The sequence below is a fragment of the Eschrichtius robustus genome, chromosome 6 (assembly GCF_028021215.1).
Source record: "Eschrichtius robustus isolate mEscRob2 chromosome 6, mEscRob2.pri, whole genome shotgun sequence".
Taxonomy (NCBI): domain Eukaryota; kingdom Metazoa; phylum Chordata; class Mammalia; order Artiodactyla; family Eschrichtiidae; genus Eschrichtius; species Eschrichtius robustus.
In genome coordinates, this window is record NC_090829.1 from 48,852,772 (window position 1) to 48,869,098 (window position 16,327).

Genomic DNA, 16,327 nt, shown 5'->3' on the forward strand with positions numbered 1-16,327 from the left:
TAGAAGCAGAGCAATGAAAGAAATCTATAGAGCCAAAAGTTTGTTCTTGGAAAAGATGAAGGTGATTGATAGATAGATGATAGATAGATAGATAGATAGATAGATAGATAGATAGATAGATAGATAGTAGATAGATAGTTAGATAGATACCAAATCTGATTAAGAAAAAAAGAGAAGGCACACATTATTTATTTCAGGAATAGGAAAAGGAACCTTGCTACAAATTGAACAAACATTAAAAATATAGGATGAGAACATTGTGAACAACTTAGCAGAAATACACTTGAACATTCATGTGAAAAGGACAAATTCCTCCAAACATATAATTTATCTAACATGTTTAAATGAAAATCTGAATATTCTTATTTATTAAAGAAGTGGAATCTGTAATTAAAAGTCTACACACACATACACATGCACACACACATACAATATCCCAGGCCTAGATGGTATCATAAATGAATTCTTTCAAAAATCTAAGTAAGAAAGACAAAAGTCTCAGATTCTTCAGATAATAGAAAAAGAGGAAAAACATCCTCACTTGTTTAATCCACCCAGTATGACCTGGATGCCAAAACCTAACAAGAATATTACAGGAAAGAAAAAGTGCAGGAAAATCTCTTTCATGAATATAGTCACAAAAATCCTAACAAAATATTAGCTAACTGAATCCAGGAATATATAAAAGGGTAGTATATCATTACCAGGTTCATTTCAGGGAGGCAAAAAATCAATGTTATTCATCATATTAACAGAATTAACTAGGAAAGCCATATAATTGTCCTTCTAGATTCAGAAAAAGCAGTAAATAAAACTTAACACCTATTTATGATACAAATACTTAAGAAACTAGAAGTAGAAAGGAACTTTTTTAATCTGGTAAAACTAATCTATTAAAAAAAAAATCCCCACAGTACGTATCATACCTACAGTGAAATGTTAAAAACTATCCTTTTGAATTCAGAAGTGAGACAAGGATAATCATTGCCACCATTTCTGTTTAACATTCTACTTGACCCACTAGTAAAAGAATCAGTATTTTAAGAATTGGACAAATGGACAAAATATTTGAACAAGCACGTCAACAAGATGTTATCCAAATGGCGAATAACATGAAAAAGGTGTTTAACCTAATTAATCATCAGGAAAATGCAAATTAAAGTCACAATGTGATACTCTTATACACTCCCCAGAAGAACTAAAATGAAAAACAAAACAAAACAGAATATCCCAAACATTGGCAAGGATGAGTAGCATCTGGTCTCTAATACACCACTGGTGAGAGTGTAAATTAGAATAACCTCTTTAGAAGACTATTTGGCTGGAACTACTAAAGCAGAACATATCATACCTTTTGATCCAGCAATTTCAGTCCTAGATATATTACCCCCAAAAATGTATATGTACATTCATTGAAGGCATGTATAAGAATGTTCATAGCAACACTCTTTACAATAACCAAAAATAAGAAAATAGGTAAATTCCCATCAGCTATGAAATGGATAAATAAAAAGTGTGGTATATTCATAGATTTGAGAAATATACAGGAATAGGAATGAGCAAAGTACAAGTACAGTCTCAAAATCTCATAAGCAGAATGCTGGGCAAAAGAAGACAGACACGAAAAACACACAGTATGATTCTACTTCTATATAGTTCCAAAAGACAAAACTAACCTATAGTGTTAAAGATCAGAATGGTTGTTACCTTCAGCTAGGCAGGGTGCCCCTTGGGTGCTAGCTATGGTCTATTTCTTGGGGTTGCATTGCTATAGTTTATTTCTTAAGACTCATCAAACTGTATCCTAAAGATCTGTATACTTTTCTATGTGTATGTCACATGTCAGTGAAAAGTTAACTGAAAACAAATGGAAGCAGTCTCAACAGCTGCGCAGCCAGGCCTCAGACAAATTCAGTTCTATCCATTTGAGGTGCACCTTACCCCACTCTGCTTGGTACCTCATCATTTCTTCAGTATCAGTTCTCTGCACTCTTGGTTCCAAAGTTATGGGAACTCAGTTCCTCTTTGGCAGTGCTTCTACTTTGTCAGCTTCTTTGGCTGGTCCCAACTAACTCATTCTTCCTCTCCCCCTCTCTCTCCCTCTTCTGCCCTCTGCCATCCTTACCTGCCCCTCCCCAGTTCTTCTCTGCTCTCCACCCTCTCTGTCTTCCAGCCACACTCGTTTCAGGAAACAAATACCATTGTCAGCAAGTCAACACGCAGAAGTGACTACTTGGAGCAGAACGGGCCACTCACTATCAAACCTACAGACGGGTTGGAATGTTTACCAGCTGGAAGCTGGATGGGGGTGTACATAAAATTGAGCCCTATCTGTGAAGATGCTTTCTGACCACAGGTTAAGAAGTAGGCTGTGGACATACCCAGCACATGGACACAACCAAATCACACTTCTGTTTAGTCCTCAACCCCAGCTGGATTTGAATCATTGGAAGCCATGAAACTACCCTTTTACCTCCCCACACTGTTTAGCACAATGCCAAATATATAGTGGTGGGTGCTCAGTAATTATTTATCTGAGAAGCCTGCAACAAAACATTTAATGGATAGATAGGTGACCTGTATTCTGACTTGCTAGTTCCTCACTCTCTTCTTAATCTCATCCTGAAATGATGACTTGGATGTGAAATATCTGGATCTGTACCATAAGCCTCCAAATTCCATAAGATTAGACAACCCCTTAGGGACACTGTTCAAAAATATTTACTTCAAATACCAAAGATTATGACCTGTCTTTTTCTTTACATCAAAATTAGAGTGTGTTAGCTCTAATTAAAATAAGATACTATAGTTTTATCTCATTTCATCTGAGGTCAAAGAATGATGTCACTCTGTGATGGTACATTTTTAGGAGAGCCACTGAAGTCTTTTTGTGTGTCTAGTTTCAGGAAGCTAATTCTGTTTACATATTCAATTGCAGATATAAATGAATGTACCATGGTGTCTGTCAGGACCAATGCTGTAATACGATTGGCAGTTATTACTGCAAGTGTCAAGCTGGCCAGAAGCTGGAGGAAGATGGCAGAGGATGTGAAGGTAATGGTTAGGACTGTCTGCTTCCTGATAAGGAAAGAGAGAACATCTATGTAGTGCAGAAGAGGGGCTTGTCTTTGATCCAGAGCCAGTTGAAGTGCCTGTGCTGAATGTTGTCAAGAGCACAGATCTTCCTCTCGTGTCTAGATTACAAAATTGTAACCCTAAGAACACTTCAAGTAGCTTATTATGAGAAACATATGATTATATGCTGGTTTGGTTGTGTCATGTTCTGATTGTGGAATTTCAATCGTTCATTTAAATCCCTGGGTAAAGTACATATTTGTGAAAGCATTTTGTTTAATTCTAAAGTGAAAATGGTGCTTATCATAAAATACTCATATGTTGTTACAATAGAAAGAGAGGGACACAAAACTAACCAGAGAAACAGCATTCTTAGTGTACAATTAACTTTTTTTTTTTCACGAACTTCCATTTTCTGACTCCTTTTAAAATTAATTCCTTCCTTCCTTTATTTATTAATTCATCATTTTGTTCATTTGACAATCATTGAGTTGCTGCTCTGTATCAGGCATTATTCCATGCTCTGGGGATACAAAAATTAATGAGAAATAAATTCTGCCCTGAAGAAGCTCGCTGATTAGAGGCAAAGATTGAAACATAAGCCAAAACTTTACAGATTAGTGTTTTAAGGCATTGTAGAATGAGGTTAAGTGCATTGGATTCAAAGAGACCTGGATTTGAGTCTTAGCTCTGTCACTTACAATTTATGTAACCTTGGGCATGTTATTTAATCTTGCTAAGACTCTTTCCTCAACTGTAAAATTTAGGATAATGGTAGCTCCTAAAACCACAAAAGTTGCTGCGGGAATTAAATAAGATAATGCATCTAAAGCACTTAGCATAGTGGATGGAATATAGTAGGTATTCAAATGATAACTATGAATTGTACTCTCATTTATGACCATGCTGTTTCCCATTTGGGGAATATAATTGGGACCACAGACCACCTCCTTGTCTTCTTCTCTAAAAGAGGAAACACCCAAAATAAAATGATCCCTTGTACCATGCCTTATAACTGTCCTTTCTGACTTTTTCCCCTATCTATTCTTACCATTTAAATGCTTGAGCATTTTATGTATTCAGCCTTTTTTTTTAGATCACATAGAAATGCATTTATTCTATGTTTTAAGCACCATAAGCACCTCTGGTTAGCACCTCTGGTTCCCACTGACCTTACAAAATCACACTTATTTTTTCCCCTGACAATGTCAATTCCTAATGGGACATATCTGAATAAGTTGTTGGGATAAAACAAAACAAACAGAAGACATCCAACTGAAGGTGTCTGGTGCCGGGGCTGTGGGTTTGCTTGGGACTGCCAAGACAAGACAAGTTGTAGATGTGAGTAGGTTGGAGAATTTCTCAGATTCTCAGGAAGCAGTGTAGCATCTTACCTTCTGGAAATGTTCTGGCAGGCAGCAACAGGAAGGGCTCCAAACGGACAACCAGATGTTCAAGGGTGACTGCATCTGGGCCTGTCTGAGACAGGCTTCATTCCAGGCAGGGTCCTCTGCCTATAAGGGTATAAATTTATAAAGGCAAGCCCTAAATTCATCCAGGTCCTTTTTCATTCAAGTGAGATCATCTTTGTTTCTGATGAGATTGTGTGGCAATGGTGTTTCCAGTATGGACTCAATATCAGAGAACCAGAGGAGTAAAGCACCCCATGGTGTCCAAATGAAAGGTAGAAAAATGGCCACTGAAGTTAGAATGATCTGCCTGATGATGCACAACCCCTTCCTTGCCTGATAGGCGGTTTTGTTTCTTTTTGGCTGAGTATTACTTTTATCAACATGATTATTATCACAGATACATTTGAAGTGCCCAGCACAGCAATTAGCCAATTGTTGTTATTTTTATAACAACTATTAGGCTGATAAGACAGGGTAAACTTTATATCCACTAATTCATTTATATGCAATTATCTCATATTTTAATTGAAATTAGTCCCTCTTCATATAAATGTCAACATTTCAGAGAACTGATTTCCATGCTTTCATTTAACTGATGTTCATTCGCGCAAACTGAGCAAGAGTAACATCAGTATTTGTCAGAATCAGGAGTTTGACACTGAATTAACATTGACTTCCTACTTACCAAGATGCAGAACTTGGGATGGTGGTTTGGGGTGGAGCAACTTTCCAATAAGGAACCACCTCTCTCGGTCTCATACTTCTCAGCATCTTTTCTTTGTCATTTCTTTAAATGACCATTTGGTAGACATAGTGATGCTAGAGATTCATCTTGTTTGACTGTTGAACATGCAGGTGATCTCAGATTTGTTTATATGCATAATTAAATTAAAATAATAGAGGTTGTTTTGAAATTAAATACATTCTAAAGCCACTGCAAATGAGCACTTCAATTCATGTGAGGGCACTGATGAGTCATTCATATTTATTTACTGGATACTAACAATAAAGGTCAGTTGGTTTCAAAGACCATTGTGTTAAATACTGCAGACATAGAATTAAACAATCATTTGAAAATACTTTTTCTTTGCATTAATATAAATTGGATTTAAGTTATTTGAATTGCTTTTTAAAATACAGATCAAAATTTTAGTAGACATTTATTGCAGCATTAAAATACATCTAGAGTCTACCCTTCAGTGTAATTGAAACATTTATAAATGGCTTTGTGAGTTAATCTTATTCTTTAACCTTTTCTTTAAAGAGCCATAAAACTTGTGGAGAAGGCTTCTGATTAGCTCAGGTACATGAGTGTCCCCTTCTTTCAAGCACAGCACTGAGCATAAAGCACAGTTTCTAACTCACTCTGCAAATAGTTTATTATAATGTGTAAATTATAAGGGGAAATACCTGCATACCACTGGACACTGTGAGAATATATATATATATATATATATATATATATATATATATATATATATAGAAAGGACGTAAAGCTTTTCTTCTTTAATTTGTTAATGTGGGTTAAAATAGTTATAGTTTTTCAAATATACAACCATCTTTGCATTTAGGGAAAAAGTCTAACTGGGTTTTGTAATTTTATTTGTTACTAAATCCAATTTGCTATAATTTTGTTTGTGATATTTGCATCCATAACCATGAGTGACATAGGTCAATAATTTGTGTTTCTCATATGTGTTTTATGGCAGTGGTTCTCAGCTGGAGGAACTTTGTCCCCCAGAGACATTTGGTAATGTCTGAAGACACTGATTTTCACAACTGAGGGGAGGGAGTACGGTTGGCATCTACTGGGTTGAGGCCAGGATACTGCTAAATGTCTGCTTCTGTTACACTGATTTTACGTATGTTGGACCTTCTCATTGTCTCACATGCTGCTTTCATGTGCTGTATTTTCTTTTCTCTCTTTACTGCATGTGCTCAAATAGTTTTATTGAGTTTCAAATATCAACAATTTAACTTTACATTTTTAGAAGTCTCATTTTTCTCCAGTTAGTTCCTTTCTATTGTATGCTCATTATTATCATTATATCCTTTTCTTTTGATATTTCGCCCACAGCTATTCTGTATTCTGTGTCTGATTCCAACATCTATGGTCCTTATGGGGGAGTCTAAATCTATTGTTTCTTATTTCTAGGCTGTAAGTTAGACTCTTTCCTTTCATGTTATACATGCTTCTAATATAAAACTTCTCACAGAGCACTGTATTTATTTACACATTCGTACTATCTCTAGGAGATTAGGAGTATCTCCTAGGTAAGGGCCATGTCTTTTCACTTTTTTATACCTATATCACAGGTGTTAGTACCTAGCAGAATTCCATAAATGCTTATTGAATGAATGAATGGATGAATGAATACATACCCATCCAAACATAAATGCACACAGACATACAGTCAGTACACATTTTATTCATTTCCTTATGTACAAATTTTAATCATGCTGGGTTTGTCATTTAAATTCTGACTGGTTAAACCATTTGGTTATCAGTAGGTCTGTGTAAATATTTGCTGATAACAGGTCTGTTTCATTTGAAAGGGCAAATCACATTTTTCCTTCTAGAGAGCAAATCAAAGTCTTAGCTTAGTTTGAACTTTCTGAAGTTTCTCCATGTGGCTTGTCTAAATTATTGGTGCAGCAACATAACTAGTGTGACTATTTGAGCATGGTAGTACCATGGAGTCAAGGAATTTTTCTAAATGAGATGGTAATTAGCATTACTGTACATTATAATAAGTAAACTGACAAAGATAATGAACATTGATTGGACATTTGGGATAGTCTTCCATTTGGAAGAAATAAATGAACATAAAGGTATATTGTTTAATGAATTGACTTAAAATATTTTAAAGTAGTTTGATAATATTTTTAGCCAAATTTTTCCTGAAACACATTAGAAATGATAATGTGAATAAACAGTGTAATTCAGCAAACTGTTGTTGTTATATATGGGACTTATCATATTTGACACATAAATGTATACAAAGATCTCTTTCTTTTTATCCATCCATCCATCCATCCACCAAACTATGTGTCTGTCCCATACACTGTGGACCACATTGAACAAAGAGCACACACTTTGGGTTTGAATATTGACTCTAACATTCTCTAACTCTGAGGTTTAGGGCAAGTTACTTAATATCTATGGGCTGTCCCTTCTTCCATCTGTAAAACCAGAATAACAATATCTAACCTAATATAGATTGAGAGATTAAATGAGATGTTGTAGGAAAACAACTTCATGGTGAGAAAACTCCTTTCCCCTACTTCATGACCACATAAAGAGGGATATTATCAATCCTGACATCTCTCTGCCCCCTCACTCACTCTCTTCTTCCCAAGGGAGGAGTTAATTACCTCACTGTGGAGTTTTGGGAAAGAAATTGTTTGTTTGGGGAAAGAAATTGTGGAGTTTGGCCCACCTCCCTATTTCCTCTTTAGGATCTACAAATGCCTACAGGAAATGCCCATGCTGGTCTGCTCTGCTCAGATGCATGTTTCACCAGGTCAGTACCCCACATGGGGAAGACTGAGGTTTTCCAGCTACACCTGTGGCCAGGTGGGAGCGTTTGCCTAATTCTGCGTACATCTTTAGTAAACCCCTAAATCCTTTTCTCCAGTTTCAACTTTAACAAAAATTAAGCTGATATTTTGTCTACATCGGCCTGTTTTGGATTAAATCTCAGTTACATCAAAAGTCAGGCAAGGAATACAAATTTGTTATTGTATGCTTTCATACTAACACCTTGCATTTGCCTAATACATAATACATGCTCAAAAATTTTTCCTTTTTCCCTCATTTTTAAATTTCCTCCTATGCTATATGTTGCTGAAGATAAAAATATATGTAAGGTTATCTTTCTCTCTCCAAGGAGCTTCCAGTTCAATAAAGAAGATAAGATGGATATACAAACAACTATAGTTTAAGTTAGCAGGAGTATATATACGGCAGGCACAAGCAAAGTGCTATGAGAATTAACCAGAGAAAGAGATAACCCACTGTTGAATCAAAATGGGCTGTGAGGAACAGGGGCAGGCACTAATCATTCAGTCTTGGGACTAAACAGCCCTCCTTCCACTTCTTTAATTTCCTTAAAAAAAATTCCTAATTTTCTTCATACTCCCTGTTCTGCTGTCATTCTTCCTTCTTGTTTGACACTAGAAGACATCTGAGATTTGAACAGCAAAGCTGCCACTGTCACACCAAGGTCATTCTTTGTAGAAACTCTGAATGTATTCTTAAGTATCTGTGTCTTTTCGTCTAGAGAGAAAACACATATAATTCAAATCCAAGACTCTGCTGTGAAAGTGGAAATCCACTTTGACTCTTTTGAAGTTAATCTTTTAACTAAAGCCCATCATTTCTCCCCTAGTAATTCAGAGTAATCATTTCAACACCTCAGTTTTCAGCTAATACATATTATAGTCAAAAGTGTATTTGGAAGTGAGGCAAGCTGGAAGAAACCATCACCGATATAGATTCCCCAGGATGAACTGGCTCACTTTCCAAATTTAATTAGAGATGTATAGATTTATGGCATAGCTCCTATAGGTGGTGCCAAAGGAGGGAGACCGGAAAAAAGAGGTCTCCAAAGTATGAGGCTGAAAAGCAAGGCATCGCTCACAGAGGCCTCTTGTTGGTAATAAGCCAAGACAGAAATCCTAAGGCAAACCCACTGCCTCAGTAGGTCCTGCCACTTGCAAAAGTGATGGAACAGAACAGCCAATCAGGGCAAATGGCTCTATGAGACTCTCTGGGAATGGTGGGCAGCAAGGGACCTTCTTTCCAAAGTTTGGCTCATGGTCCTCGAATTTTGCCATATATCAGGAAGCATAATATAAATTTATTATTCTTAAGAATAAAACCTTTTAGTTTCATTCACAATTATTTGAATTTTTTCTATTTAGTCCTCTTAAAATGAGCTCATCTTTTTGAAAGAGTTAAAAAAAAAAAAAAAATCCCCCAGGAAGCACAGAGAGTCCCATACAAGATAAACCCAAGGAGAAACACGCCAAGACACATATTAATCAAACTGTCAAAAATTAAAAATAAGGAGAACATATTAAAGGCAGCAAGGGAAAAACAACAAATAACACACAAGGGAATCCCCATAAGGTTAACATCTGATCTTTCAGCAGAAACTCTGCAAGCCAGAAGGGAGTGGCAGGACATACTTAAAGTGATGAAGGAGAAAAACCTACAACCAAGATTACTCTACCCAGCAAGGATCTCATTCAGATTCGATGGAGAAATTAAAACCTTTACAGACAAGCAAAAGCTGAGAGAGTTCAGCACCACCAAACCAGCTTTACAACAAATGCTAAAGGAACTTCTCTAGGCAAGAAACACAAGAGAAGGAAAACACCTACAATAACAAACCCAAAACATTTAAGAAAATGGGAATAGGAACATACATATCGATAATTACCTTGAATGTAAATGGATTAAATGCTCCCACCAAAAGACACAGGCTGGCTGAATGGATACAAAAACGAGACCCATATATATGCTGTCTACAAGAGACCCACTTCAGACCTAGAGACACATACAGACTGAAAGTGAGGGGATGGAAAAAGATATTCCATGCAAATGGAAATCAAAAGAAAGCTGGAGTAGGAATTCTCATATCAGACAAAATAGACTTTAAAATAAAGACTATTACAAGAGACAAAGAAGGACACTATATAACGATCAAGGGATCGATCCAAGAGGAAGGTATAACAATTGTAAATGTTTATGCACCCAACATAGGAGCACCTCAATACATAAGGCAAATACTAACAGCCATAAAAGGGGAAATCGACAGCAACACAATCATAGTAGGGGACTTTAACACCCCACTTTCACCAATGGACAGATCATCCAAAATGAAAATAAATAAGGAAACACAAGCTTTAAATGATACATTAAACAAGATGGACTTAATTGATATTTATAGAACATTCCACCCAAAAACAACAGAATACACATTTTTCTCAAGTGCTCATGGAACATTCTCCAGGATAGATCATATCTTGGGTCACAAATCAAGCCTTGGTAAATTTAAGAAAATTGAAATCGTATCAAGTATCTTTTCCGACCACAACGCTATGAGACTAGATATCAATTACAGGAAAAGATCAGTAAAAAATACAAACACATGGAGGCTACACAATACACTACTTAATAACGAAGGGCTCACTGAAGAAATCAAAGGGGAAATCAAAAAATACCTAGAAACAAATGACAATGGAGACACGACGACCCAAAACCTATGGGACGCAGCAAAAGCAGTGCTAAGAGGGAAGTTTATAGCAATACAAGCCTACCTCAAGAAACAGGAAACATCTCGAGTAAACAACCTAACCTTGCACCTAAAGCAATTAGAGAAAGAAGAACAAAAAAACCCCAAAGCCAGCAGAAGGAAAGAAATTATAAAGATCAGGTCAGAAATAAATGAAAAAGAAATGAAGGAAACAATAGCAAAAATCAATGAAACTAAAAGCTGGTTCTTTGAGAAGATAAACAAAATTGATAAACCATTAGCCAGACTCATCAAGAGAAAAAGGGAGAAGACTCAGATCAATAGAATTAGAAATGAAAGAGGAGAAGTAACCACTGACACTGCAGAAATACAAAAGATCATGAGAGATTACTACAAGCAACTCTATGCCAATAAAATGGACAACCTGGAAGAAATGGACAGATTCTTAGAAATGCACAACCTGCCGAGACTGAAACAGGGAGAAATAGAAAATATGAACAGACCAATCACAAGCACTGAAATTGAAACTGTGATTAAAAACCTTCCAACAAACAAAAGCCCAGGACCAGATGGCTTCACAGGCGAATTCTATTGAACATTTAGAGAAGAGCTAACACCTATCCTTCTCAAACTCTTCCAAAATATTGCAGAGGGAGGAACACTCCCCAACTCATTCTACGAGGCCACCATCACCCTGATACCAAAACCAGACAAAGATGTCACAAAGAAAGAAAACTACAGGCCAATAGCACTGATGAACATAGATGCAAAAATCCTCAACAAAATACTAGCAAACAGAATCCAACAGCACATTAAAAGGATCATACACCATGATCAAGTGGGGTTTATCCCAGGAATGCAAGGATTCTTCAATATACGCAAATCAATCAATGTGATACACCATATTAACAAATTGAAGGAGAAAAACCATATGATCATCTCAATAGATGCAGAGAAAGCTTTCGACAAAATTCAACACCCATTTATGATAAAAGCCCTGCAGAAAGTAGGCATAGAGGGAACTTTCCTCAACATAATAAAGGCCATATATGACAAACCCACAGCCAACATTGTCCTCAATGGTGAAAAACTGAAACCGTTTCCACTAAGATCAGGAACAAGACAAGGTTGCCCACTCTCACCACTATTATTCAACATAGCTTTGGAAGTGTTAGCCACAGCAATCAGAGAAGACAAAGAAATAAAAGGAATCCAAATCGGAAAAGAAGAAGTAAAGCTGTCACTATTTGCAGATGACATGATACTATACATAGAGAATCCTAAAGATGCTACCAGAAAACTCCTAGGGCTAATCAATGAATTTGGTAAAGTAGCAGGATACAAAATTAATGCACAGAAATCTCTTGCATTTCTATACACTAATGACGAAAAATCTGAAAGTGAAATTAAGAAAACACTCCCGTTTACCATTGCAACAAAAAGAATAAAATATCTAGGAATAAACCTGCCTAAGGAGACAAAAGACCTGTATGCAGAAAAGTATAAGACACTGATGAAAGAAATTAAAGATGATACAAATAGATGGAGAGATATACCATGTTCCTGGATTGGAAAAATCAACATTGTGAAAATGACTCTACTACCCAAAGCAATCTACAGATTCAGTGCAATCCCTATCAAACTACCACTGGCATTTTTCACAGAACTAGAACAAAAAATTTCACAATTTGTATGGAAACACAAAAGACCCCGAATAGCCAAAGCAATCTTGAGAACGAAAAATGGAGCTGGGGGAATCAGGCTCCCTGACTTCAGACTATATTACAAAGCTACAGTAATCAAGACAGTTTGGTACTGGCACAAAAACAGAAATATAGATCAATGGAACAGGATAGAAAGCCCAGAGATAAACCCACACACATATGGTCACCTTATCTTTGATAAAGGAGGCAAGCATATACAGTGGAGAAAAGACAGCCTCTTCAATAAGTGGTGCTGGGAAAATTGGACAGATACATGTAAAAGTATGAAATTAGAACACTCCCTGACACCATGCACAAAAATAAACTCAAAATGGATTAAAGACCTAAGTGTAAGGCCAGACACTATCAAACTCTTAGAGGAAAACATAGGCAGAACACTCTATGACATACATCACAGCAAGATTCTTTTTGACCCAGCTCCCAGAGAAGTGGAAATAAGAACACAAATAAACAAATGGGACCTCATGAAACTTAAAAGCTTTTGCACAGCAAAGGAAACCATAAACAAGACCAAGAGACAACCCTCAGAATGGGAGAAAATATTTGCAAATGAAGCAACTGACAAAGGATTAATCTCCAAGATTTACAAGCAGCTCATGCAGCTCAATAACAAAAAAACGAACAACCCAATCCCAAAACGGGCAGAAGACCTAAATAGACATTTCTCCAAAGAAGATATACAGATTGCCAACAGACACATGAAAGAATACTCAACATCATTAATCATTAGAGAAATGCAAATCAAAACTACAATGAGATATCATCTCACACCGGTCAGAATGGCCATCATCAAAAAATCTAGAAACAATAAATGCTGGAGAGGGTGTGGAGGAAAGGGAACACTCTTGCACTGTTGGTGGGAATGTAAATTGATACAGCCACTATGGAGAACAGTATGGAGGTTCCTTAAAAAACTACAAATAGAACTACCATACGACACAGCAATCCCACTACTGGGCATATACCCTGAGAAAACCATAGTTCAAAAAGAGTCATGTACCAAAATGTTCATTGCAGCTCTATTTACAATAGCCAGGACATGGAAGCAACCTAAATGTCCATCAACAGATGAATGGATAAAGAAGATGTGGCACATATATACAATGGAATATTACTCAGCCATAAAAAGAAATGAAATGGAGGTATTTGTAATGAGGTGGATGGAGTTAGAGTCTGTCATACAGAGTGAAGTAAGTCAGAAAGAGAAAAACAAATACAGTATGCTAACACATATATACGGAATCTAAGAAAAAAAAAAAAAAGGCCATGAAGAACCTAGTGGCAAGACGGGAATAAAGACACAGACCTACTAGAGAATGGACTTGAGGATATGGGGAGGGGGTGGGGTGAGATGTGACAGGGTAAGAGAGTGTCATGGACATATATACACTACCAAATGTAAAATAGATAGCTAGTGGGAAGCAGCCACATAGCACAGGGAGATCAGCTCGGTGCTTTGTGACCACCTAGAGGGGTGGAATGGGGAGGGTGGGAGGGAGGGAGATGCAAGAGGGAAGAGATATGGGAACATATTGTATGTGTATAACTGATTCACTTTGTTATAAAGCAGAAGCTAACACACCATTGTAAGGCAATTATACTTCAATAAAGATGTTTAAAAAAAAAAAAAAATCCCCCAACTGAGGCACCCTGACTGAATTCCTCAGATTTGTGTTTTCCCTCTAGATATTTTTTTAGATTATGGAATCACACCCACCAAAGGATAAGTATGATTCTGTATTCTAAAGACTGATCTTTTTAGACTTCTGAAATGTGGAGGGTTGGTTCCTACCTTTGCAAGACCCATATTATCTTCTGTTACTGTCATAAAAATAGTAATGGGTAAGAGATTTTTTAATTTTCTTGCTATAAGAAATTCTTCATCAATTTCTAAATAATGGAAAAGTTTTTTTCTTTCAATAAGGACTCACTAAGGGAAACTCTGAATATATGTATGTGTAATTTTTAATCAGTGAGATAAGCCAGTTAAAATTGACTTGTTATTTTGCTGTTGACTTTCATGTGTCTGTATTTTTAGTGACCTGAAGACCAGAACTTCCTCAGTATAGGATCTCATAGAAAGAATTGAAACTACTCATTTCTGAAAAAAAACTGTGTACCTTAGTTCATAAGTTCAAATTAAGTTTCAGTTTTTATTATTTATTCTAGTTTTTCATCTATTTCCAGACCAAGTCTGCACTTCCTTGAATACAACTAATATCAGTATAAAAAGACATCACTCATTTTAGTTATTGTGGCTACACTTGATGGATATATTCCACATGTATTGCCAGTAAAACCAAGCACATGAAGGATGCATATTTATTTGTATTTTTACTTTATATCTTCTATACAAGTGTCTCACTGGCAACAGTATATTCCTAAGAATAGTAAATACTGTAAATATGTAGAGTGCTTCATGCTATTACAAACACAGATGTTCATGTATTTTATCATTCCCCATAGGTAGTAAAGGTATATTTAAAAGAATCATATCTGAGAATTTTTCTGAACAGTGTTGTTCTCTTTCTACCAAGGGGCATGGCGGGCCTCTGGCATTGTATAAAAGTATGGTCCTGTGACTGTTTATCAAAATACTCAGGGTAATTGATCACAAATTAATTGTTATTTGCAGTCTCTCTTGCAGATTGAGAAAAGCAGTTGGATTTTTCTAAAACCCTTTGATAACTGTCCAATAATAGACCACCTGACAATTCTGAGTGGTGCTGCTCATCATAGGAGACCTTCACTTCCCAAGCACACACCTGCGATGGGGAAAGGAATTAGCCCTGGTTGGTATGAGTCTGTCACTCGGTCCGACTGACCCCCATTTCTGGGTTGAGATGGAGAGCAGAAGAATCAAGATGCCTCAGGCTTCCCTGTCTGTGTGGGCATGAAAGGTCAGGGGCAGGAAGGAGAAGAAACGAGAATAATCCTTGAAAGGAATGCATTTTATATGTATATTTATGCTGTAATTAAGTACATGTTTCTCAGTTATAAATTTATCTAATTTCTGACAAGCTTATAGATGTGGGGCACTTCACATCTTACAGTATTCCCAGCAATATCACAAACCATCCAGCAGAGTTCTGAAAAAAAGTCTTTTCTCTGCTTCATGTATATTTAATATTTTTTGAGCATGACCAAAATAACCCTTGCTAATTCATCAAAAATGTTGACAATACTAAGGAAAAAAATTGGTGGTTATAAATTGCTTTCACTGATGAGAAAATAAGCTGGTTTAAAATAATTTGTTATGTATCTTTGAACAAGGTAACTATAAGCTTTTGAATTTAAATCAGTGATTATAAAAGATGGCCTGTCTGTAAAATTCAACGGACTAAAAGACCTGAACAAGTTATCTATTTATTTTCATTTGATTTCTTCTATTTTAAATAATCATAACATTTTGGAGGCTTGACTGAGCACTGGAAACATATTAAAACTGCAACTGAGAAAATTAGGTTAATTGTAATTCATTAGATGCTGTCCTTATTAAAAGTGAACTGATTTAATCCCTCTTAAAAGCCCTAAGGCACAAGAAAGCAAAATAGCTATGTAAAAGCTTAGTGTTCTCAACAATGAGAAGATACTACAGTTCAGTGCTTTTCAAACTTCAGTGCACATATGAATCACCTTAGAGCTTGCTAAAATGCACATTCTGTTTCAGCAGGTGTGGGATCAGCCTGAGAATCTGCATTTCTAACAGGCTGCCATGGCATGAGATGCTGTCATCCATAGACCACCCTGAGTAGAAAGGCTTTTGTTAGCCTTTTCTTTCAGTTCATTTGTCAGATAATTGTTAAGCCCTTGCTAATTAAAATATGGCCGTAGGGAGGGATTACCAAATGGT

At 36.4% G+C, this 16,327-nt stretch overlaps 1 protein-coding gene across 1 annotated transcript in view; it reads left to right on the forward strand.

Annotated features, from left to right (window-relative positions):
* LOC137765868 (EGF-like and EMI domain-containing protein 1) overlaps positions 1 to 16,327 on the forward strand; it is a 503,956-nt gene that overhangs the window by 371,122 nt on the left and 116,507 nt on the right. The window contains 2 exon segments of the mRNA XM_068545640.1: positions 2,939 to 2,950; positions 2,953 to 3,054. Of these exon segments, the coding sequence (XP_068401741.1) occupies positions 2,939 to 2,950; positions 2,953 to 3,054 (114 nt within the window).